This window comes from Oryzias latipes, chromosome 20 (genome assembly GCF_002234675.1).
Source record: "Oryzias latipes chromosome 20, ASM223467v1".
In the NCBI taxonomy this organism is placed as follows: domain Eukaryota; kingdom Metazoa; phylum Chordata; class Actinopteri; order Beloniformes; family Adrianichthyidae; genus Oryzias; species Oryzias latipes.
In genome coordinates, this window is record NC_019878.2 from 21,235,211 (window position 1) to 21,259,144 (window position 23,934).

The window sequence follows — 23,934 nt, forward strand, 5'->3', positions numbered from 1 at the left end:
TCCTTATCACAACATCCCCCCGGCGGCGAAGGGCGCCACAGGGTCCTGTGGGAAAACAGATCAGGTATCGCCCACATGACCCCGGTCACAGCGCTCTGTGGAGGAAAGGGGGTAACGGATCGATACACATGGCTATTGTTTGTAGTTTAAAGCGTATTTAGGAATGCGTGCATGTGAGGAGCGGTCACATGATGTCTGGGCGCTGATGCTCTCACAGAACCAGGCCGCCCTCTAGTGTTTATTTATTGAATCTTTCTCTTTCGGCTTTTCCCATCAGGGGTCGCCACAGCGAATCATCCTTTTCCACCTCACTCTATCATGGACATCTTCTACCCTAACATTAGCCAACTTCATGTCCTCTGTTAAGACATCCATGTATCTCCTCTTTGGCCGTCCTCTTGCCCTCCTGCCAGGCAGCTGTTTATTTATTGAATATTTGAGAAAAAGCTACAAAGTTGAGTTGAGACTTAAATTGGGTTTTTAAATTAGTGTTTACAATACAGAGCTGGAGATGAAAAACAAAAGTTTCTGTTAATATTTGTCTCTTATTATCACGAGTTTCTCCATTTGGTTTTCATTTCAAATTTCCAGCTAATTTCAAAAACATTGTTTTCCTCTGGTTTGTTTTTTTACATTTTTGTGCCATTTTTGCAGTCAGAGGCCCCGCCCCCCTCATCGCTACACAGGACGTCACACCCAGAAGAGGAAGATGACAGTGACCTGAACAAGGCTTTGGGCGTCCATCGCTTCCAGCAGATCCTGCATCCTGCGGCCGCCGTGCCCGATGAGCAGCACCACACCTACCACGAGGAGGACATCCACTGTGAGCACCGCCACGCTGCTCGTTTTTCCGCGCACGCGTTAGAAGCTGATGAAGCTGTCGCGTTCGTTCGGTTTCTGTAGACCACCGCCACTCCTCCCGCCACACCCATCGACCTCTGTCCAAGCTGCCCTCAGAGTCGCGACGGAAGAAAAGCAGCAAGAAAAAGAGGAAGGAAAAAGACCTCAAGAGCAGCCAGGTTCCATCCAACGCTGCCATAGAGGAAGGAGAAGATGAGGAGGAAGAGGAGGAAGAGTCCATGGAGGTGCCCTCTGCTCAGTCAGAATCAGAAAAAGTCAATGTGGAGGTAAGAAGTTTCCACTTTGACTGTTTGCTCAGTAAAGTGCTGCAAAGTTTATTGATCATTTATCAACGGACATTGCTATCATAATCAGTACCTTCCATATATCACAACAAAAGCCATATATATATATATATATATATATATGGAACAATTTATATCTTGACATGTCTATAAGCTTTTTTTGTCATGTTTCAGCAAATTTAAATCATTTATTAGTAATTTCAATGTTTAGATGCAGTTATGATGCTGAGCAGTATTTACATATTTGTTACAGTCTGATCATCCTTAGATCTATTTTTTTTATTTTTTGGTCTTCTAATTACGTTTATGCAGTTTTTAGCCAAACTCCCAAGAAAAACCTGTTTTTGTTTCCTAGGACACAGTTTCTGCAGAGCGGCAGCAGTTCATTAGAAATTTCCTTTGGAATTGTGGGCGGAGCTGTTGGCGTGGCGTAAGCCCGACTCCACTTCTCTGTTTACACGCTCTCCGTCTAGCTTGCAGCCCCTCAGACCTCCAACCTAACATTAGCGCTGCAACAAAAATGGCGAGCAGTATATGAGCTATCTGTCCTTAAAGTTTTGAGACAGATTCCAGCTCATACGAGGAAAACAAAGTGGATCTATCAGACTGGAGTGGAGCAGAAGGCTTGTGGCCCCGCCCAGTGTATTTCCATCTCTTTTTTAAACAGCATTGTTTGGTCTGCTGTTTAATTACAACGATTTGATCAAATAAATACTCTAAAATGCCATTTTGAGCTTAATTTTCTTTGTATGTGTCCTCCATCATCAGAAAACATGCCACAAGAACACACTGCCTCGTTTTATGTCAGATTTTTGATCTTCCGTCAAGTTCTTAAAAGATAACACATTTTCAAGCCTTGAGAAGTTTGTCTTCTACGACCAACAATCAAAAAGAGGAAAGGTTTCTGAGAAATCCTCCCATGAAGATAACCCATGAATAAGCAGAATCCGATGTTTGCTTTGACTTAGGGCTGATCTGATGTCTCCTGGCTTTTATCCTCAGTTCTTTCTGTCGGATGACGACCAAGCGGGCAGACAGGACAAAGAGAGCGTGCACTCCAGTCGGGAGCTCGGCCCGGCACCACAGTCGGCAGCAGATTCTGAAGATGCATCGTCCACCAGGTGAATGCTCCTAAAAGGCAGCAGTGCCTGCGATGTTTGGATCGATACCACAGTCTGACAGTGCAGGTGTGAATGTGTTTGGGTTTGGGACACACTGTGCGTTACCAAGTCCCGTCTCAGGCATCCAGGGTGCCTGCTGGGCATTATCTGATGAATCCTCGCTGTACAGACACGTCTCCTGTTGCCACAGACAACGCTGCTTACCTCAGCCACTTAAGCTCCGCCCCCTGACATTTAGTTCTCCACTTATTAAGGTACTAATGTGTAGCTTCAGAACATCTGTGGCTTTTGTTGTAGTTGACTGGGGAGCTCTGAACCTGCTGGGGGGTTTACAGCTTGTTGTGGTGAAGAAATACAAAAGTAAGATATTGAATTTTAACCGGTGAGCTGATTTTAGAGTCTTGATGAAACATTTTTATAATGCCTGTGAAGATGCTGCACACGTTCCTGTTTTGTCTTTTGAGTTCATTCAGCTGGGAGAAATAAAACCCACTATCACTGATTTATCGTGTTTCCAGTAAACCGGCCTCGCCCATCCTCTCCAGCTCACCCGCTCAGCCAGCGCCACTCGACCACCTGCCACTGGCCCGGGTCTCCTCTGCCAGCCGCAGCTACGACCTGCAGGAGCGCCGCCGCACCGGCAACATGACGGGCACCGAGCAGGCCAAGTACCAGCGCATTCCGACGGACGAGAGCGAGGCCCAGACGCTGGCGTCTGCTCATCTGGACGGCATCAAAAGTAAGTGGCGCCGCCAGCGACCTGCTGAAGAAGAGAATGAAGAGCTATAGATCAATTCAGGACAGATGAACATTTTCCTGCTTTGATTAAAGACTCACTTTGAGGAAAATTGTGTAGCATGTTGTCATGATAGAGGACGTTTGTAAAGATTTTAACTAAAAACTGAGAAGTTACGTCATAAATGTTGTTTGAAATAAATTATGTGTGCGCTGGGCTGGCCTCAAGCTCCCTGTCTCGCTCCTTTATGATGCAATCCATTTGTGGTCAAATATGTCCATCTTCACCGCTATGTTAGGTTTGGGGTGTGAGGCTAGCAGGAGAGCATGTAAACAGATGGGTGACGGGAAGTGGAGCTGGGCTTTCGCCTTGTCAACGTAACTTCTAATGAACTTGTGCCGCAGAAACGATCTTCTAGAAAACGACACAGGTTTTTGGGTTTTAGCAAGTATATTACAGAATCATAATTTGCAAATGGATCTAAAGATAGTTGGAGTCATTCTTAACGACTGTTTTTGATAGAGACGTATAGCAAGCAGACCCCAAAAATTAACCGTGGTCAAAGTAATGCTGTTGTGGACATCTCACGGTTGTGTGACACTAAGATGTCTAAATAATGATTCTGTAAAGGCAGCACAACACTTTCAGCATTTACTGCATCTCATATGCTATATACCATCGTGCCGATTTAAGATATGCACAGTTTGTGCATATCGGCGTGATTTTCTTTCTTAAAAATGTATTCTTTTACTCTTAATTAAGAGTATCTAACTGAAGTTAATTTTTGATTTTGGCTTAAAAAAAATAAATAAAAGATTTCTTTAGACCTGTCCTTCTCGGGCGCGATGCCAGTTTGTAACGTATGGTGTCAATTCAGCGCCTGATGTATTGCGCATCCAAACCGTAAAACCGCGCATCAAAACCCCAAATCTGTGACGGCCCGAAACCTGTGACTTGCCGTCCCGGCAGATGCGCGTTCCCGTCTTTGAAAAGGGGAGGGGCAGTGGGCGACAGAACTGAGAGCCAATCAGCATCTCTGCTTGGTGCGTTCAATGAACTCCAGAACTTAGAACACAGTCCAACTCAGTCCGCTACAATAACTTTGTTATTAAAAAGAATCAACAGACTTATTGTACTAAAATGCACACATTCACTTGTATTTATAGTTTTAAACATATTGTATGGCTCTCAAGAAATTACATTTAAAAATATGTGGTGTTTATGGCTCTCTTGGCCAAAGGTTTTCCCGCCCCCTGGCTTAGTACCTATTGGTTAGTTTCGCGGAACCGAACGATCAGTTTCAAATGAACCATTTATGATTCTTTTTATCAAGCGAGGCTGGATTTTAAAGTAAAAAACAAAAAATTTGATTGTAAATTAATAAATAATAGTGCATTAACAGCAGATGTCTTACATTTTTTTGCCCCCTCCGCCTTTTTTTTCTTGACTATAAAACTATGGAGGTCAAAAAAGCTCAAAGTGAATGAAAAAAATACCAATAAAACTCTAAAGAACACATTGTAAACTTGACAGAAATAATAAAATATTTGTAAAAATATTTGAAATTTGATAATTGAATAAAAAACTATAAACCTAAAACTCTTAGCAAGTGAAAAATTAGCAATAGCTTCTGTAATTTCAACTTTTGTTTTATCATTTCTCTCCCTCTTTGCTTTCAGTCTACAGAAGCATTTCTGGTATTGACTTATTTTTAAATATGAGACAGAAGTGTTGACCTTAAGTATTGACCTTAATTTTTAAGTGGGGGTGGAGCTTGGAGCCCATTGGCTACTGGGACATGATTGACATCAGGTGACGCCCTTTTGTCATCCCTCCTCTGATGTGCCAAACTTACGAAGAGCATGGTTTAGGTTTATGCTTTTTTTTGTTCAGGTTTTCAGTATTTCTTTATATTTATCTATTTTTTTCTTCAAAACTTTCTCTTTTTATTAATTTTACGGTCATTCTCTTTAAGCTGATCCTGAATTGACTCCATAAAAAGCGGCTTGACCAGTCCAGCCCTAAAAAAACCAAAACAACTGACAGTATTTTTATTTTTTTTCTAAAATGTTTTTTTTTTTAAAGTCCTCCATGAGCTTTTTAGGCCTTGTTACAATCTGCACCCCATTGTCCTGCACCCGCCCCCGGCCCAGCGTGGGCTCTTGTTCATGGGCCGAGGAGATTAACGTCAAGGTGCGGCAGGTCTGCAGTTGAATTCCTGCTGCCAGCTGCAGCCGCTCAACGGATCGAAAACCTTCGTCTTTCATTTGGAGTGGGGACGTGGGAAGGAATGAAGCTGACTTGAATACAGGCAGGTGCTCTGCGCATACCTGTACCTGGGGAAGTTATGAGATCGCTCTTGCTCCAGCCAAACAAGTGATGTGGGACCAGGCGCCGGTCAAGTCATGGCGTCTTTTTTCCAGTTCTAAAACATTTAGGGTCGGGTAGGTGGTGGTGCCAGCTCTAACCCGACTCCCACCCCAGAGACTCCTTCACAAGATCACTTTTCTCTTAAAAAAATAAAAAGGTTTCTGCTCCTACTTGCTGCAAAAGAGCAAAATTTGTGAACAAAATGTCTCAGAAGGACTGAGGAGGTTTCCATGAACCATAGAGGAAGAAGGTCAGTCTTATCTGAAAGTGGTAAAACTTTCTTTTTTCCCCTTGAAGCTGCTGCAGGTCTGCACAAAGCTCCTCTCTGATGTTTCAGACCATCTTTGGCTTCATTGATTGATACAAGTTAAATGTGTCAGCATTCTTGTTGTTGCAGATCTGCTGATCTTTGAACTCCCCACAGAAAAGCTTCCCACTATCGTTGTCTTTCTCCACCTTTTCCTTTCCTGCGCCTGGTCTTCTGCCAGCATGAGTAACTTTACTCCCCGCTATGGGGCCGTCGACACAAAAGGCCGAAGGGGCCTCTGACTTGGTGTGCAGAGATTTGGACCGAGTTTCCAGCTTAGATTTTGATTTGACCACATCCTGTATTCGGATAAGGGAAGGTTTTTTGATGAGGATTTCTCGTCTGCAGGTCATCGGTTTGAAGATGTACCCGGAGTGCGGAGGCACCTCGTCAGAAAGAGCACCAAGGGGCAAGTGGTGCACATTGGGAAAGATCACAAGGAGTCCGCGACCCGCAGTCGAAAGCAGGACCGCACCCCACACGAGGTGAGAGATGACGGCCAGAACCCCCACCTGTCCCCCGCCTGTTTGTTTAAGCATCAGCGCCTCAGAGGCTTTGTTGTTTCAACGTTTTACTCTCTAATTTCATTTTATGAACGGCTTTAGGGCCAAAAACTCAACCAAGCACGGTTCCAACTGTTTTATTTGTTATTGCATCGGATTTAGAACAAGGACGTGTGTAATTTATTCCATTTTAAATAAATACATCATGTTAGTGTTTGTCAAACAAAACAGAGTATTTTTAAATAAGTTTTTAAATACATAATAAAGATGCTAAATGTGAAGATAAATATAATCCATGAAGCAGAGTTAAGAAGCGTGAATTAAATAGAAATCTTTAAAATTAAAAAATATATATATTTTAATATTTTCAATTACTCACTGTACTTTTAAGTTAAGATTATATTATTATGATAAATTCATGTATATAAAAATGTATGTACTTATGATATACTCTTTAATATAACAAATTCTTTTTGTAGTTCATGTAATGATATATTTTCTTTTGTTAAAATAGTTTTGGAATGACTAAAATTATACTTTAACTTATTCCAAATAAGTTGGAGAGTCAAGTTGTGCACCGAAAAATTACAAGATTAAGGAACAGTCGAAAATATTAAAAAAACAACTTTAAATGATTTTCTGTTGGATTGTTTTTTTTTTAAATTTTTTTGTTTTAATGAACTGAATAATTTATTACAGACTCAAGGTCCAAATAACAAGATCATAAAAACATAAAAAAAGAACCAATCTTTCGTTCAAATTCAAATCTGGACATTTTTTCTTATTTTTCCTTTTCTTTAATTTACTATTTTCATGTTTTTTAACCATTACTTTTAGTCCCTCTGGATAAAATCTGTTTTTTAGGAGAGACGTGTTCAGGAGACATCGGCCCACATATAAATAAAATAAAAATATATTTTTAAAATAAAAATAAAACAATAATCAATAGTGTGCGTTCTTGGTTCTCCTTTTTTTCCTCCTGTTTCCTCTCGTGTTAACGGGACATGGAGGGAAGAAAGACCTTTTAAAAATGAATGAATGAGATCTTTTCCCTCGCACACTAAAAAGGAGAAATGCGGCGAGCTGAAGTAACCAAATACTGGGAGCCTGAGACAAAGGAGAGCTCAATGTTTTATTAACGCGCTCTCATATAGTCTGGGCGCCCAGCAGTGAGACGAGGCGTCACCTGTTGGCATGTAAAAGTCCGCATCCCGGCCTTTCATGCTGTCTTTGAGAGCTCTCCTGCACCGTTTTTGCTCCTTCAGTCGTTACCGGTGGTTCTGTACCGCTCCTCCTCACGCCCAGGGGGCCTCCTGCTGAGCCTGGGCCCCTGTCAAATGGCTCGGTACCAGAAGGTGAGGCTGGGTGACCAGCCGGAGTGGCCTTTGACCTGTGTGAGAGTGATTTCTCAGGCATGCAGAAGATTCATGTTAGTAGAAACGTGGTCATTACTGCACACCACTCTGTGACTTATCAGCATGGTGTTCAGTGGACTTCCCTCCTAACAGACCCCGTGGAGCAGAGTTGAACACTCGGATGAAGTGGTTTAGAGTCACTTCTGTGCCGTGACAACAACATTTTTGCCTCCAGCAGAGCAAAAGCTGTCCACTAACTGCAGAAGCTTTCTCACTGCTGATGGGTGATGCAAAGTGAGGACAGGGTGTTGCATGTTTCAGGTGCATTCAGTCATCAGCTTTGGATGGGATCAGTTTGATCATGAAAAGTCATTTTGTTGTTTGAAGTTCACTAAAACGTGCAATCCAATCCAAGTTTGGATTTCTTCAAAGATCAAAACGAGGAGTTTTACCCCTGGTTTGATTCTGTCAGCACTTTGTGTTCATGCATGCTGCTGGTCTTCAGGTCTGATTGGTGACCTGCCTGAGCGACAGCTAATTGACCTTTCTCTCAGGTGTTTGTGGAGCTGAATGAGCTCACTATAGACAAGAACCAGGAGATGCAGTGGAAGGAGACGGCTCGCTGGATCAAGTTTGAGGAGGACGTGGAGGAGGAAACGGATCGTTGGGGCAAACCTCATGTTGCCTCGCTTTCGTTTCGCAGTTTGTTGGAGCTCAGAAGGACCATCTCGCACGGTATTTACGGGAAAAGAGAAAAACCAAGTGCACTTGTGACAGGATTTGTCCCGACTGAGCTCCCTGTTTGCTTGCAGGGGCGGTGCTGCTGGACCTGGACCAGAAGACCCTGCCTGGTATTGCCCACCAGGTGGTGGAGCAGATGATCATTTCTGACCAGATCAAAGCTGAGGACCGAGCCAACGTCCTGAGAGCCCTGCTGCTTAAACACAGGTGACAGGAAGTGCCTGACTGCTGCAAACATTCTAGATGCTTCTCACTCCTTCACTGCAGACTCATTTGAACCTGTAAATACCAATGGTTCTGTTAAATATCAGCCTCAAAACATGGTGACAAAATAGTTTGACTCCCCCCAATCAGTGCTGGTCAAGTTCATCGTGCTTGGAGGGTTCCAAAACATTTTAATTGGTGTTTCTTTAATTGATCCTTTTGCTTTTATAGTATAAACATAAACTATTACTGCTACCCCTTTATGTGTTTATGTTAATGGATTTGATTATATTTTCTCCTTTAAAGCTGTTTAAGGTATTCCAAAGCATTTTAAGAGTAATCTGAGGGAAAAAAGGACTAATTATGAAACTGCTTCCACTGTGCCTTAATGTTTGAATTGCCTTATGGAGATATACGGAGATCATTGCTTTTTTTTGTCTTTTAACTAAAAATCTGTCTTTCTGCTCAAATGGTAAACTATTTTAGCAATGAGACACAAAGTCTGCTGCTTTATTTCTGAATTATTAATCTTTTAAATAACTTTAGTTGTATTTAAGGAAAATAATATTTTAAAAGCCACATTTTGATCTGTTAACATGCAGAGCAAAAAGAATCTGCCAACCTCTAAAATCATGATAAATCTAGGAAGTTGTGGCCTTAACCCTCCTTTACAACAATGGAGACGCTTGTGAAGTTCTGTTCTGTGTGCTTTACTGCCTCCGTGTGGCTTGTTTGCATTAATGCAGGCTGAGATTTTGTGACATCAAAAGTTCTGTAGAAACTTAAAACTAAAATCAGGTAATTTACAGAGTGTAGGAAACTGTTGCAAAGTCACTTAGAAACGGGACAGATTTGTGCTTTTAGATGATACCAAGAGATTTGGTCACTTTTAAACTCTGTTTTTTTTATCACTCCCTGACGCCTTCTGCTTGTTAGATGGTTTTATGCGTGGTCACTGCCGCTCCTCCTCCTGCTCACTCTCGCTCTGCCTCTCCCTGCCTCCCTAAGTCACCCGAGCGATGAGAAGGAGCACGCTAGCCATTTCCCCAGGAATATCTCCTCCGTCAGCCTCACCAGCCTGCTAACGCACCACCACAGCTCCAACCACATCAACCAGCAGGAACCGTCGGTGACCGATCCCCTCATGGGCAACCTTAACTCCACAGGGGATTCGGACTCTCGCATCGACATGGACAAGAACGACTTACAAGTAAACTCGGTTCTGAAAGACTTAGCGAGAGGCTGACCTCCATGTCATCTCTGAATCTTTTGTTCCTTGTCGTTTGGAGCAGAAGGAGTCGTTGTTTGTGTCAGGCATGCACAAGTCCAAGTCCAAACATGAGCTGAAGCTGCTGGAAAAGATCCCTGAAAACGCAGAGGCCACGGTGGTCCTCGTGGGTCGGTTTATCTCTGTTTGCCATAAATCTGCTCCTGCCGGACCGAGTCCTCGTTAAATATGTACCGCTCTGGGCTTTCAGGTTGCGTTGACTTCCTGGAGCAGCCCACCATGGCGTTTGTGAGGCTGCAGGAAGCGGTGGAGCTGGATTCTGTCCTGGAGGTGCCGGTCCCTGTTAGGTTTCTGTTTGTTCTGCTGGGGCCCCCAACCACCAGCATGGACTACCACCAGATCGGACGCTCCATCTCCACCCTGATGTCAGACAAAGTGAGTAAGGCAGAAAGTAAAATGTTTCAGACCAAGATTTGTGAGTTTAACTCAAAGGGATGTGTTCAAAACAATTAAAATTAGGAGAATAAATGCTGCTTTACCAGAATTTGCAGGCACCAAGGGCAAGAAGAACTTTATCACAGCGGTCAAGGAAATTAATGAGGCCAAAATATCTTATGGGACTCAAAAAAAAATTCAAAATATCCCAAAAGAACCAAAACATACGTGTCGAAGTTGTACAATTATCATGGGATGGCCTGAGGACCTAAGGCTTGGCAGCCATGTTGAGTCAAAGTGAACATTTTCACATTTTCGCTCACTATGTTTTAGGGATCTGCACGAAATTTCACACACATGTTGCCAGGTTAAGTCTACAAATGAAGTTTTGTTGACTTTTGACCTCAGAAAGAGGTCACTACCTGATTTTTTTTAAAAAAAGCTGTTATTTCACTTCTACAAATACAAAGCACTCTTAGGGATTTCGATCTGCTGACTCCTAACTCTGCACGGTGGTGCAGTGGTCGGCGCTCCCGTCTCACAGCTCGAATCCCAGCTGGGACCTTCCTGGCACTCCGACTTCCTCCAACAGTCTAAAGACACGCTTGATAGGTTAATTGATTACTCCAAGGGTTAAGAAAATGGATGGATAGATGGACGGATGTCTCCTGACTCCTCGAGCATCTTCCAATGAAGTTTGCAGATTTTGAAATGGCTTTAGTGTGGCGAACTCGTAAAGTTGACGTTCCCCTGTAACTCTTGTGCTATCCTAGGCACTTTACCATTGGGAGTTGGGTCATCTAGACCCACTAGACAGTGCTCTGAACCTTTTTTCTTCAATGATTTGTGATCTTCACTGGTGTTAATGGATTACATGAAATCCTCTTCATCTTTATCCACCTTTGTCATGGTAGAGAGAACACGTCAATGTAAGGGTGGGGTCACAGGATAGCACAAGGGGTATATTGTAAATTTACCACATGAATCTCTGTTTCAAGCGGAGCACGCGATATTAGATTACGATATCAACATATTAGGAATGTGGTTGTGGCTGACAGTAACCTCTGTTGCCAAGGAAATCGATTCTTCTGAAAATTACACACAGTGTGTCACCACCAGGTGACCAAAAATTAAAATGGTTCTGTGGAGATAAAACCAACAAAAATGAAAACAAGTGCTTCTTTTTTTTTAAAATAAATTTGCCACGTCCAGCTCTGAGCAGGGTTGCAAGGGCAGAGGGAGAAAGTGAGGGGCGAGTAGCTGTCGCCTCGCCAGTGAGGGCAGATCAAAAAGCGGGCGGCCGTTTTCGACTTCAACTCTTCCTGCTCCTGTTTCTCTACGCAGCAATTTCACGAGGCAGCTTATCTGGCGGATGGCAGACAGGACTTGCTGAACGCCATCAACAGCTTCTTGGACTGCAGCATCGTCCTGCCCCCCTCAGAGATGGGAGACGACGAGCTCCTGCGCTCTGTCGCTCGCTTCCAGAGGGAGATGCTGCGCAAGAGGGAGGAGCAAGTGACCAATCTGATGGCCAAAGAGCCGAAAAGCCTTGAGGAAAAAGGTGAGCTGCACAAAAGGAATTTTTTTTTTCACTTCATAAAGATGCTCACCTGCTCGATCTTCTGGTCTCCCAGAGGCCCTCCTCGCACCTTCAAAGAAATCAAGCGACCCCTTAGAGCGTACCGGGCGCCCCTTTGGCGGGCTAATTCGAGACGTGCGGCGGCGTTACCCCAAATACCTCAGCGACTTCAAAGACGCCCTGGACAGCCAGTGCATGGCCGCTGTGATCTTCATCTACTTTGCTGCTCTGTCTCCTGCCATCACGTTCGGAGGTCTTCTGGGTGAGTTTACGAGGACACGATGGGACCTCTGCTCCTGCTCTGGAGTCTCTGAACCACTTTTTTTTTTTTTTTTTGTCTTTCAGGAGAAAAGACGGAGGGGCTGATCGGCGTCTCCGAGCTCATCGTGTCCACGGCAGTGCAGGGCATCTTCTTCAGCCTGCTTGGAGCTCAGCCTCTGCTGGTTGTGGGCTTCTCCGGACCGCTGCTGGTTTTTGAAGAAGCCTTTTTCAATGCAAGTTCCTCAGTTGTGTCATTGAAGAGTGACACTTGAAAACAGCTTGTTTTGAAAAAGTCTTTAATGTTTTTGATGCCGCCTCCTCAGTTCTGCAAAGGAAACGACATCGAGTACCTGACGGGCCGCACCTGGATCGGGTTTTGGCTCATCATCATCGTGGTCGTCATCGTGGCCTTAGAGGGCAGCTTCCTCGTGCGCTTCGTCTCCCGCTTCACCCAGGAAATCTTCTCCTTCATCATCTCGTTCATCTTCATCTACGAGACCTTCTTCAAGCTTGTCATGGTACAAACGAGGCTCCACTGATCAGTTGAAGAACCACAAAGAGGCACCTTTATGTCAGTGCTTTAGCATCAGTGGAAATGAGGTTAAGAGAGGGAAATGGTCCAGTTCCTCTCTGACCAAAACCCAACAAGAGCCAGAAAGTTTAGAAAAATACATGTTAGTTATGCTTTTGTGGATATTACATCATTCATTTATAAAATGTAGCTTGAAATATTTACAATAATTGAATTATATTATAGTCTATTTAAAACAATTGCTTTTGACAGGTGCGCATACAGGTTCCTTTCAAAATAAAATCCATTTCGTGTTAAATCAGATCCTCCTGCTGCAGCAGATTTACTTAGATTAAAAGGTCAACAAAGTCACACATGACATTTTTATTGTCAGTAGGACTTTGGTCCATCGTTCTTTTTTTCCTTTTACTATGGATTATAAATATGACAACACTGGTTTAGAATCGAACTTTTCTTTTTTTTCATCTGCTAATGTAAATGCAATTCTTGTCTAAACTTCAACTCTGGAGATCCCGCAAAGCCTTATTTGGCGTCTATTTGGGTGTTTATTTTTTGTTATTTTCATTATTTTTTTGCCCTTGTTAATTGCTGCTATCCACGCAAAAAAAAATGTTTAACTTTAAAAGCCCAAAAGAAAACTATTCTTGGGTTCTCCATAGAATTTAGCCTCTGAACAGCAACTAGACATTGTTGTGCAGCAGAAGATAAAAACATATTTGAAACAATTCTTAAAACAAACCAAATTTTACCATCAACTTGTTCAGGTATCTGACGTGTTGAAAGTATGTATTGAAATTGTCGACATCTGTGGAGTAATAAAAGAGATGCATGCAGAATCTCGGGTTGCAGAGGTGAGAGGAAACGATAAGAAAATAAGTGAACATTTAGGCTTTTATCAGAAGAGTTTCCAGGCTCGAAATGCTTTATTTTGGGGCTAATTCAATTGTCTTTCAGGTCAAATTAAAGTTTCTTGCTACTGTGAACATCAACCTGAAATGTCCATGTGTGCAGATTTTCCGGGATCACCCGCTGAAGCGCTGCTCGCTCAGCAACAATAGCGATGAAATCTCCTCCGTTGAAAATGGGTCTTTCTTGCTAAGCAACGGCACCCTGGCTGGAAAAGTGTCGGTCAGCGGGGAGCCCAACACCGCTCTGCTCTCCCTGGTTCTCATGGCCGGGACGTTTTTCATCGCTTTCTACCTGCGGAAGTTCAAGAACAGCGCCTTCTTCCCTGGAAAGGTGAGCGTCTGCCCCTCAAAGAGATTTATTTACGCTTTTATGTCATGGCATAGTTTGAAATTCAACATTTTGTAAGACAAATAATATTACAGGAAGTTTTAGATCTGTGAGAGCTCCTAAGTGTACCACAATATTTCCCCCTTAACATATATTTGCATCTTAAAGTCCAACTCTGATCGTCTTTTGATCTGTTTTCCATGCGTTCTCAGTGGGCTTTTAATTATGATGATGCCTTTTTAGCCAAAATAAAAACAAAAACTACAACTGTCTTATTTTCTGGGACGTGGTGTCTGCAGAGCGGTTTGTAGGCAGGACTGTTGGTGCAGAGTTAGCCTGCTGTCATTTCCCATTATCCCCTCAGAAGCCTAAGTTAACATTAAAAGTGCAAAAACAACATTTTCATCAAAGTGGGTCTTTAACTTGGTCTCTTATAAGATCAACAACAACAACAGGATGAAGCTTAATATCATTAATTTCAAAAGGTTTTTGCTGCTTTACTTTTTTTACTTTTTTTTTTTTTTGTCAGCTCCGCAGAATTATTGGAGACTTTGGAGTACCTATTGCCATCCTCATCATGGTTCTGGTAGATTACAGCGTAGAAGACACGTACACCCAGGTGAGTCCACGTGGATCACGTCAGGCATGTAAACAACAGTCCGTTGTAGCGCCTCGTTTGCGTTTTGTGCAGAAACTCAGCGTTCCCAAAGGATTTTCCGTGACGAGTCCCGAAAAACGGGGCTGGATCATCAACCCTCTGGGCTCCAACGGCCAGTTTCCCATCTGGATGATGTTTGCCTGCTGCTTGCCGGCTCTGCTGGTGTTCATCCTCATCTTCATGGAGACTCAGATCACAACGTGAGTCCTGCTGCACCAACGTCGCCAGGTTCAGTAAATCTTTGACTAAAGTCATCGTTTTTGTGGGACTGTGCAGCCTCATCGTCAGTAAAAAGGAACGCATGCTGGTCAAAGGTTCAGGTTTCCATCTCGATCTGCTCCTGATCGTGGTCCTGGGTGGCACCTTAGCGATTTTTGGCCTGCCGTGGCTGGCCGGCGCCACTGTCCGCTCGGTGACCCACGTCAACGCCCTCACCGTCATGAGTAAGGCCGTCGCCCCCGGAGACAAGCCTCGCATCCAGGAGGTGAAGGAGCAGAGGGTGACGGGGCTGCTGGTCGCTGTGATGGTTGGTGAGTGTCTGACGCGTGAGCCAGCGCCGCTCACTCCGGTCCAACCGCACCTTCACATCCGGTTCTGCTGCTCTCCAGGAATGTCCATCGTGATTGGAGAGCTTCTGCGGCAGATCCCCTTGGCTGTGCTGTTCGGCATCTTCCTCTACATGGGTGTGATGTCCCTCAATGGTATTCAGCTAACAGAGCGGATGATGCTCCTCCTCATGCCGCCAAAATATCACCCTGACCACACCTATGTGCGCAAGGTAAGAAGCACGCCGCTTGGTTGAGGACAGGAGGCGCATTCGGGTGAAAAACACGTCTCAAACCATCCCCGTCCTCCAGGTTCGGACTCTGCGCATGCACCTCTTCACCTGCATCCAGTTGGTGTTTCTGGCTTCCCTCTGGGTGGTCAAGTCCACTCAGGCGTCCCTGGCGTTCCCCTTCGTCCTCATTCTCACCATTCCCGTCAAGATGTTCCTGCTGCCTCGCATCTTCAGCGCCAGAGAGATGGCATGCGTGAGTTCACACAAACTTGCTGAAAGTAATCCTGTTTGTGCTTCTGTCCAGCAGCGGTTATGGACTGCAAGGACCAGATTGTTTTCACAATTCTTCTTTCTAACTGCACCTTTCAGTGCTGCATACTCAGAAAATAGGGGTGTGCATACAGTAGGTATCGCGATACAAGTCCCACGATACGATGTGTATCGTGATACATCTCAAGTGTCAGGAGTGAAGCCTCTGGAGAACCACTACAAAGCACCACAATCCGTGATTGGGGGTTTAAGTGGAAAACAAGAGTCAGACGCGGAAATAAACAAATATCGTCTTGACAGCTTTTTAAATCGATGCCAAATAAAATATCGCAACATATCGCTGAATCGATTAATTTTTTTCTTCTCCCCCCAACACCTCTACTCAAAAACTTCCATCAAAACATTTATTTAGATAAAAATGTCTAAACCAACATTTAAAGTTTCACAGAGACAGTTTTAGTGGTTTATAACATTTTTAATCAGTTGTGCTGCTTCTCTCTGGTGGTGATTTTCACATTATTTAAAAAAAAAAATTAAAAAATAAACTTCCACTGAGACATCCTGAGTAGTTTTAGCCAATGCTTTAGAATATAGCCTGCATTTACCCTGTAATTACTGCATTTGGTGAGTTTTTTGTAACTATTATGTCCATACTAATGTTGAAGATGATGTAAACAGAAGGGGACTCTAAATGAGAATAAAAAAAGATCTGAATCATGTTTTTTTAAATAACTAATCAGTAATTATTTCATAATTACAGGCACAGACAAAAAAAACAGTTTCTTCAGTTTCTTTGTCCTGGTCTTTACCATCTTACCACCATCACTTTTAGATGTTCATCAACATTTATAGATCCATCTTTTAGATTTTTTAATCTAGAATTTCTATTTGGACCCAAATGCTATAAGTTATCCTCCTATGGCTCCACAGTACCAGCAATGTTTGTTCATTGATCATCATTTACAAACCAAATGTTTCAAAATTATTTCCAAAAAATCCCTCAAAAGATGCATTCTGACCTACAGGTCCTCCCTAAACTTTATTCAGATGGTAGTAAATGTTCATTTTAATACATGAAATTGCAGCAAAGCAACAGTTGAGAAAGAAGCAAAAACCATCCACTTTCAATAAAAAAACACCCAAAAGTATACAGAACTTTTAATGCAGAGTTCAGTGTTGCCACAGAAAAAGCTCAGCTTACATATTTGCCTTTTGAGGTGTTAACCTCGACGTCCCCGTCTGTCTTCCAGCTGGATTCTGAAGATGCGGAGCCGAAGCTGGACGAGCGCGAGTGCATGGATGAATACTCCGAGATGCAGATGCCCGTGTAGCTGGCTGCAGCCTCACACCTCTGTGAGCCAACCCCCAAAAACACCTTGGTCAAAGTAGTTTGACAGAGATATTGAACCACTGGATCCCTGGTCAGATATTTTACTCTGAAAGTGTATTTTGTTTTTTTTAGCTGGTTAACAGCAACGTGTAGCTTTAAAAGTTGAAGTGAGGGGAGCAGCATGGTTTCACTCATGAAGAATGTTTATTTCAGGGTACAAGCGATTCCAAATCACATGATGCAATCTCATAGTTGAATGCTGGAACGGGGAATAGATTTGCAGAACTGACTCATAGTTTTAGCCCTGAAAGTTGCTATGATTCACATTGAATATGTGGAAGACCTATACGATACATTCCTTTAAATTAACGCTAAGTTAGTGCTTGTTAGGTTTGTCGCTTTGTTTAATGCTCACCAAGCGCCTTATGAAGGAAACAAATCTATATGCAGAGCTGTGGTTTTATTTGACACCCTGTCTTTTTGTAGACAGCTGATCACTTTAAACGCTAATCTTGTAGCACTTTAAAAAAAAAACAGAAAAACAAATCAGATCAATGACTGTATGATATGTAATTGTTTTTAGCTGCTTTGTAAACCTCCTTGTTGGCCTTTTTAAATGATTTTTATTTTTATTTTGCCTTGTCCGTGCTCAGTTTGTGCCCATATGCAGCATTTTAAAGAATCGCAGTGACGTCAGATCACCAGCAGAGGGATCCAGACATCAGATTTATTTTTACACCAACGCCATTAAAAAAAAAAATCGCTCTTCGCCTCATACGTTTTTGTTTTGGGGGTTGTTTTTTTAATTTTTGTGTAGGAAATGACACATAAGTATATTCTAAATGCACAAAAAAGTTTAGGCGCCGTTATGTGACGTCTCCTCGTTTGTGGTTGGGTTTTTTTGGGGGGGAAATACGGTGTGGCGTACCCACACCGGTGGTCCGTCAATTGTGTCGTCAGTGCCAAATCCAATGTAGATGTGTGTAAGAGGTCAGAACAACAACCCGGTTTTTCTCCTTTTCTCTGCTGCTTTCCAAAAAGCGTCAGACACACTTTATGGTGGAACCGGTTATCAAAAAAATCAGACATTTTGTGATACAAGCACCAAATTTGGCATAATTGTAGCTGATTATGCCAAAATAACTTCAAAAAAGTAGTAGTAAAAGGCTGCATTTTGTGTATTAAGAGTATAAGTCAAATATTTTTGTTACTGAGTGTATGGCAGCCATCTTTGCTAAACGCCGCCTTTTTGGATTTTTCTTCCGGCAAACTCAATCTTTACTGGCTACCTGATCATTACCCAGCATGTGTCTACGTCCGCTTTAAGCAGTTTTATGCCACTTAACGGTTAGAACAGCGGTCTCCATCCTTTTGCAGGCCGTGAACCAGTTTAATGTCAAACAGTATTTTCAAGGACCGGTCCAAACGGGGGCAACGTTCCAGTTTCTGTAAAAACTGATTTTTCACGTTAAAATGTAAAGAGAAATGTGCCTTTAAAAATACAATTTGTTGTTTTTTTTTGCATATGAGAATTTAGACAAAGTAAGTTATTGATTTGTAGAAGTGGCTTCTGATTTAAGATTAGATAAAAGCGACATTATGGGGTTTTTTCTCCATAAAATACCATAAAACATTCATAACTCTACCAAATCTCAGATCATCTTTCAGTGCAAAAAGATTTTTCTGATTTGTTTTTACATAAATCCTGATTCATCGTGTTTTTTCTACGACGGAGGAGCATTATTTTTTTGTGTTGACGTTTCTTAGCTCTCTGCTCCCTTTTACAAGTTTCCTCAGATCAGAAACATCTTCAGCAGGACTTTATTTATATTTATCTGTGAAATGTTTGCGGCTGGTTTAAACTTAGACTTTGTGATGAAGATGAAGACGTCAAAGTGGATGCTAACAATAGCACTCTAACTTTTGCTGACTTTTAAGGTTTAATGGAAAAATAAAGCCAAATATAATACTAAACATGAATCCACAGTTTTTGCATCTTTACAACAGTCTCAGTAAATCCGTTTATCAAGGAAAACTCCTGGGTTTGTCGGTAAACGGCAGCTTTACGTTTCTTTTAAGTTTCCTCCCCAGCTCTTTTCTCCCCAAAGAAACTTTCCAAATTGGTGTTTCTGCTTTTTCAGCTTTAGGCTACTAACTTGGCGGTCCGAGCAGCTGTTTAAAGCCATGTGACGGTTGTGGTGAACGGAATCCAAAAGATACGGATCTTCACGATCACACGGCTGGGCCTACGCAATCTGTACTGTGTATGTGCAAACCTTTTTCTTCTGCTGCTGTTCCGTTTAGTGGCAGTTTACTCCCCATTGTACGAGGATACTCGATTATATTAACTCAGTTAACACAATTGTTTATGCTGTGCTCTCAGGAACACACCAAACAGGCATTTTAGCACACGGTCCGTCTCTACTCGACACTAGCGCATGTACCTACATTTGGAAGAGGCCTTGTGCGAATCTGGTTCCAGTCAGGCACAATCTGCCATTTTTAATTCTTCCTTCATGATTACATTTTTTTCTTCTGTATTTCGAAAAGGACTCTACCTACGATAGTTGTGTACCTGGAGCCCGAAAATTGACTTAAAAACCTGCGTAGTGACGCATGAGTGTGAGTTTAAAGCCTGAAAAGTGAGCAGTGACTTTTAATAAATTAAATTAAAATGAGCAAAGCGAGAGAAGGGTTGCTCTGAGTGGTACTGTTTTTTTATATCGCACGTCGTTGAGATTTTCATCGTCTGTAATGACAACAAAATACTGTGTTGCATTTAGGCGCTATAATTCTCATTTTACGTCGCTGTAAAGCTCCCCGTTGTTGTCGGAAACATAAATCTGCGTGAACACGAAGATAATAGTTTAAATGGCTCAGACAGTCGTAAAGGAGACAAAACTGTTACCTGGAGCGAATCTAATTCAGAATAAGATCAGGTTTCCAGTACCGAGCGGGTGGCGACTTGTGCTTTTCTCAAAAAGGGGATCCTGAGGTTCATCCACGGCAAAATTGGTGCTTGTGCCACAAATGATTTGTCTGAAACATCAAACTAACCGGCTTTGCTATTATCGTACAGCCTTTTATTTGTAAACCAAGCTGTAGATTTCACAGAGAAAAAGCTTCCCAAAGTGGATTTTAGTTTCATGTTTCCACCTGTTACCAGTGTGACATATTTGAACATTTCTGTTCTGTTACTGGCGCGTTTGTCGGACTGCTGCCTGCCCGCCCGAGCTGAAGTTGTGATTCCGGTCAGAGTTACAGAAAATCTGAAGTGCCTGTTGGACCATGATCAGCTGTGCTTTGTTACAGTCATTGGCACTTTTGCCACATTACTCTGGTAAGAACCGGTTTAAATGTGATGCAGTTGTGTTTGTGATATCTTGTAATCATGGACCTTCAATATGACATTAGTGCTGATATTCATTTTGAAAGCAATACAAAGTACAGCAAGCTGTTGTCGATGTTTTCCTGTATGATACTTGTTCAAATGACAGATAAAAATATTTTCTATTTATTCAGTACTTGTTTTTTTTTCCCTCTCTCAATAAATCTGTAAACCCCTTTGCCCCCCTCCATACACACTATTCATAAATTTAAAGTGCTGCAGCTCCTCAAATGACCACTAGAGGGTGGGCTGGGAAGGGAGCTATTTCCTGTTGACTCCAGCGGTTTATAATAATAATAATAATGGATTGGATTTATCTGCGCTTTTCAAGACACCCAAAGCGCTTACATTATGTCCATTATTCATTCACTCCTCATTCATACTTGGTGATGGTAAGCTACGGTTGTAGCCACAGCTGCCCTGGGGCAGACTGACAGAGGCGTGGCTGCCAGTTTGCGCCTACGGCCCCTCTGACCATCACCGGGACATTCATACACATTCACACACCAGTGGAGCCACACTGGAGGCAAGGAGGGTGAAGTGTCTTGCCCAAGGACACAACGACATTTTTGGCTGGTGGGAGCGGGGATCAAACCGCCAACCCTTCGATCATTGGACGACCCGCTCAACCACCTGAGCCACTGTCGTTTAGACTCAAACTTTAATGGAAGAAGGACATTTGTCGATGTTCATTAGCATATTTTGAACGTATGACAACTCTGTGGGTGATGGGACTTTGCTGGGGGGTTTATTAAATTGAACATCTTTATAGAATTATGCATTCCAAAAACACAACAAATAAAGACAACAGCGCTAAAGCTCCTGCGTTGAAAGGTTGATGCAGCAGTAAGCCTGGATGCGGCTGCGGCTGCGGCTGCGGATGCGGATGCGGCTGCGGCGGGGGTCTTGGTGTGGGGACGGCCGGGCACTCTCCCTTTTTTTGCATTCCATCCTCCACCTCAGCAGGACATAAAACCCACCTGGGCACAGGTATAAGCTCACCTTTGCACAATGGTATGTATGACGGGATGAAATGCTTTACACGTGTTGGTTCGTGTGTGTGCGTGCGTGAACTGTAGTTGTGTTGAGTACATGTTGACATGACTGTGTTAAGATTTTTGGAGCCCTTGAGAACGTGTGTGTGTGTGTGTGTAGACAGGCCCCGCCCCTTTTGACTACCATTTACACCAGACAGTAATGATGATAATCCTCCAGCATCTTGTTGCTTGATGATTGTACCCCCTCCCCACCACCACCACCTCTGTAAACATCATCCAGATTTCCTTAACTCCCCCTCTCTCCAACATCCCTCCCTTTTTTCCTCTTCTTGGTTTCTGTCCGGTCCAACAACAACAAAAAAGGACAGAAATGGAATCAATTTAAATCCGGTTTAGCCTAAACTACAAAAGGGGTTTACACAAATACACACCTTGTGTGTCAGCTGTTGGACAGGACACGTAAAACAAAAGGTTACTGGAGAACATCTCTGATGATTCTGGTTCAGAACCTACTCAGATTTCATCCAAACAAAACCCACGTCTGCTTTCCACATAAACCGTTTAAAAGTGCAGAATTATGGGTTTTCCAGAAACTGTTTTTGTTTGTTTTTTTATGTTGAGAAAGATCCTGAAAGTCCTTCATTCTTCAGCCTTTTCCCATGAAAAGTTCAAGCAGCTGTAAACATTCCGAAAAGGTGCTTATCTGATCCCTGCATTTAATGTAAACACATTTGAGTAGGAGACCCTTTGCCTTTTTCCTTGTCAGGTCACGAGGAGAGAAAGGGGAGGGGGGGGAGGCTGGATCTGTGGAGGAAAAGATCACGGAGTGGGTGGCACTTTGCCATCTTCATCAGCACGGCGGCTGCAGGCAGACGCAGAAAGATGGCTGCTTTAATGCTGTGGCTCCTCGGAGTTGGAGTTCTGTTTTTGGGTTCTGATGCGCAGGAGGCTTACGACGACCTCCCAGAAATCCTCAGGATAGGAGTGGATCTGGCTTTGACGAACGTCAACAATCACTCCTCCATCCAGCAGCATTTTCTCTTCTTCAACAGCGTCTCACAGATGAAGGAGGAGGTAAAAAAAAAAGAACATTTAAAGAGTTTGTTTACATTTATTAAAATGACGTTTTTTTTTCTTCTTTTCTTCTAGCTTGGCTTCAATTTGAGATACATCTCTCACCATTTTAACCTGAAAGCCACCGATTGCCAGAGAGGAGTGAACGACACCTCAGAGTGTCAGTTCAGAAACGACAGAGTGAGTTTAGTCTGAACTGTGGAATGCGTGGGCGAGGGGCCTGCTCCGACTCGCCGCCCATCTTTTTTGTTTGTGTGTGTTCATGCAGCCGCTGATCGACTGCTTGGTGTGTTACAAGACCTTTGAGGGAGAGATCGAGAATCCTCCCACTCCCTACCTTCACTGCATCCACAAGCCAAAGCTGACGGAGGTCAGTCTGTCCCTCTTTCTGCTTCTACCCCAGCATGTTCTACGTTCTACATAAATGCAAACTTTTGACGTCTTGAGTTTTAATCCGCTTTGTTTTCTTTTTGGGTGGCAGGAGATGAGAAGGATCAGAGCGGAGCAATGCAGCCGAATGGAATACAGGAGAGGATCTGCAACTCTTCTGGGAGTTGTAGATCCCCAAAAAAGAAATTAAAGACTATAGAGGAAGCTACTAGTTATAAAAAAAAAGGCAATATAAAAGAATTCAATAATAAAGTAAGGGGAACCTTTTCTGTAAAATCACATATTTCTAGAAAGTTTATCTTTGTTGTAGAAAACGTCAGTTTATTTTAAACATTTTTGTATCTCTGCACCTTTATTTACAAGGTATGTACCTGCAATTATCGGGGTTCACTCTTCATTGAGTCTATATGTTTTTGATGTAATAAATGCCTTTTTGTCATATTCATCCTATTTCTGACAAAACGTTTTTTTAGTTTGTTATGCAACAAAGGTCTTATGAAGCAAGTTCCACGCTGATGCTATGATTTTTATCTGCTGAAATGAATTTAAAACCACAAATTGTGGATGTTATGTAATGTTATTCGTTCTTTTTGTCCAATAATAAATAGTATAATAAATATGCAGCATTTTAAGGTTTTGGTTAAAAACTGACGAGGGCGTCAAAGCTACAGTGAAACACGGTGGTGGTAGTTTAATAATCGGGTCATGCTTCTACTGAACTTCTGTCTAAAAACAAACGCACATCAGAAAAAACCTGCTGAAGTTTTTAAAAAGATCAAACCACACTCACATTTTGGTATTTTTATATTCACATTTAAATCACTATTTCTCTGTATGCATAAAAGGAAAAAAAAAGATTTTAAAAGAAATATTCACGTAAATTCTTTAACCATTGGTATCATTTGATTCGTGCATTTCTAACTCATTAGCAAGATTCAAACTTTTCTTTAAAAACTCGTTGGAAGGAACTCCTTGCTTTCTGTCCTGTAGTTCATCATCACGCCACTAGGGGCAGTAGAAAGGCTTTTCCTTGTCATTTCAAAGTGGCTGCTTCCATGAAATCTCACTTTTTGCACGATCTTCAAACCTTTATGGTGAGAATAACTCATCTCGTCAGTCATTATTTTAAATGAAGTCTTGCTGTTTTGAAATATTGCAACATTTGTTGATATTTAAATCTTTACAATACACCTTCACCATGTTAAAAATGTGTTGATCAGATATGAGACAGTGGGTAAATGAGGAGCTTTTTCCGATGGCAATATTTTTCCATCATAAACTAACAATGTTGTTAG

The 23,934-nt window shown here is 42.5% G+C and overlaps 2 protein-coding genes across 6 annotated transcripts in view; both read left to right on the forward strand.

Annotated features, from left to right (window-relative positions):
- LOC101165429 (anion exchange protein 2) overlaps nt 1-20,306 on the forward strand; it is a 43,538-nt gene extending 23,232 nt beyond the window's left edge. For all 5 annotated transcript variants that reach the window (XM_023949975.1, XM_023949977.1, XM_023949976.1 and 2 more), the window contains 21 exons: nt 655-823; nt 904-1,127; nt 2,148-2,266; nt 2,785-3,005; nt 6,028-6,164; nt 8,092-8,272; nt 8,350-8,485; nt 9,491-9,692; nt 9,775-9,880; nt 9,961-10,145; nt 11,490-11,706; nt 11,780-11,986; nt 12,070-12,218; nt 12,309-12,503; nt 13,529-13,756; nt 14,283-14,372; nt 14,445-14,611; nt 14,688-14,941; nt 15,020-15,189; nt 15,269-15,442; nt 16,710-20,306. In XM_023949975.1, coding sequence (XP_023805743.1) covers nt 655-823; nt 904-1,127; nt 2,148-2,266; nt 2,785-3,005; nt 6,028-6,164; nt 8,092-8,272; nt 8,350-8,485; nt 9,491-9,692; nt 9,775-9,880; nt 9,961-10,145; nt 11,490-11,706; nt 11,780-11,986; nt 12,070-12,218; nt 12,309-12,503; nt 13,529-13,756; nt 14,283-14,372; nt 14,445-14,611; nt 14,688-14,941; nt 15,020-15,189; nt 15,269-15,442; nt 16,710-16,790 — 3,612 coding nt within the window. In that variant the 3' untranslated portion in view covers nt 16,791-20,306. The remainder of the gene's footprint in view (nt 1-654; nt 824-903; nt 1,128-2,147; nt 2,267-2,784; nt 3,006-6,027; nt 6,165-8,091; nt 8,273-8,349; nt 8,486-9,490; nt 9,693-9,774; nt 9,881-9,960; nt 10,146-11,489; nt 11,707-11,779; nt 11,987-12,069; nt 12,219-12,308; nt 12,504-13,528; nt 13,757-14,282; nt 14,373-14,444; nt 14,612-14,687; nt 14,942-15,019; nt 15,190-15,268; nt 15,443-16,709) is intronic.
- Nucleotides 20,307-22,002: 1,696 nt separating this feature from the next.
- LOC101165676 lies at nt 22,003-23,258 on the forward strand. Its single transcript, XM_011489045.3, has 4 exons — nt 22,003-22,249; nt 22,325-22,429; nt 22,518-22,619; nt 22,731-23,258. The coding sequence occupies exons 1-4, from the start codon at nt 22,058-22,060 to the stop codon at nt 22,827-22,829; spliced, it is 498 nt and encodes a 165-aa protein (XP_011487347.1). The 5' UTR covers nt 22,003-22,057; the 3' UTR covers nt 22,830-23,258.
- The last annotated feature ends 676 nt before the right edge of the window (nt 23,259-23,934 follow it).

Excerpts from the sequence above, each read along its gene's own strand:
- LOC101165676 (XM_011489045.3), top strand. The coding sequence starts at position 22,058 with ATGGCTGCTTTAATGCTGTGGCTCCTCGGAGTTGGAGTTCTGTTTTTG. Across the intron at positions 22,430-22,517 it reads GTCAGTTCAGAAACGACAGA|CCGCTGATCGACTGCTTGGT; the intron begins GTGAGTTTAGTC and ends GTGTTCATGCAG. Across the intron at positions 22,620-22,730 it reads ACAAGCCAAAGCTGACGGAG|GAGATGAGAAGGATCAGAGC; the intron begins GTCAGTCTGTCC and ends TTTGGGTGGCAG.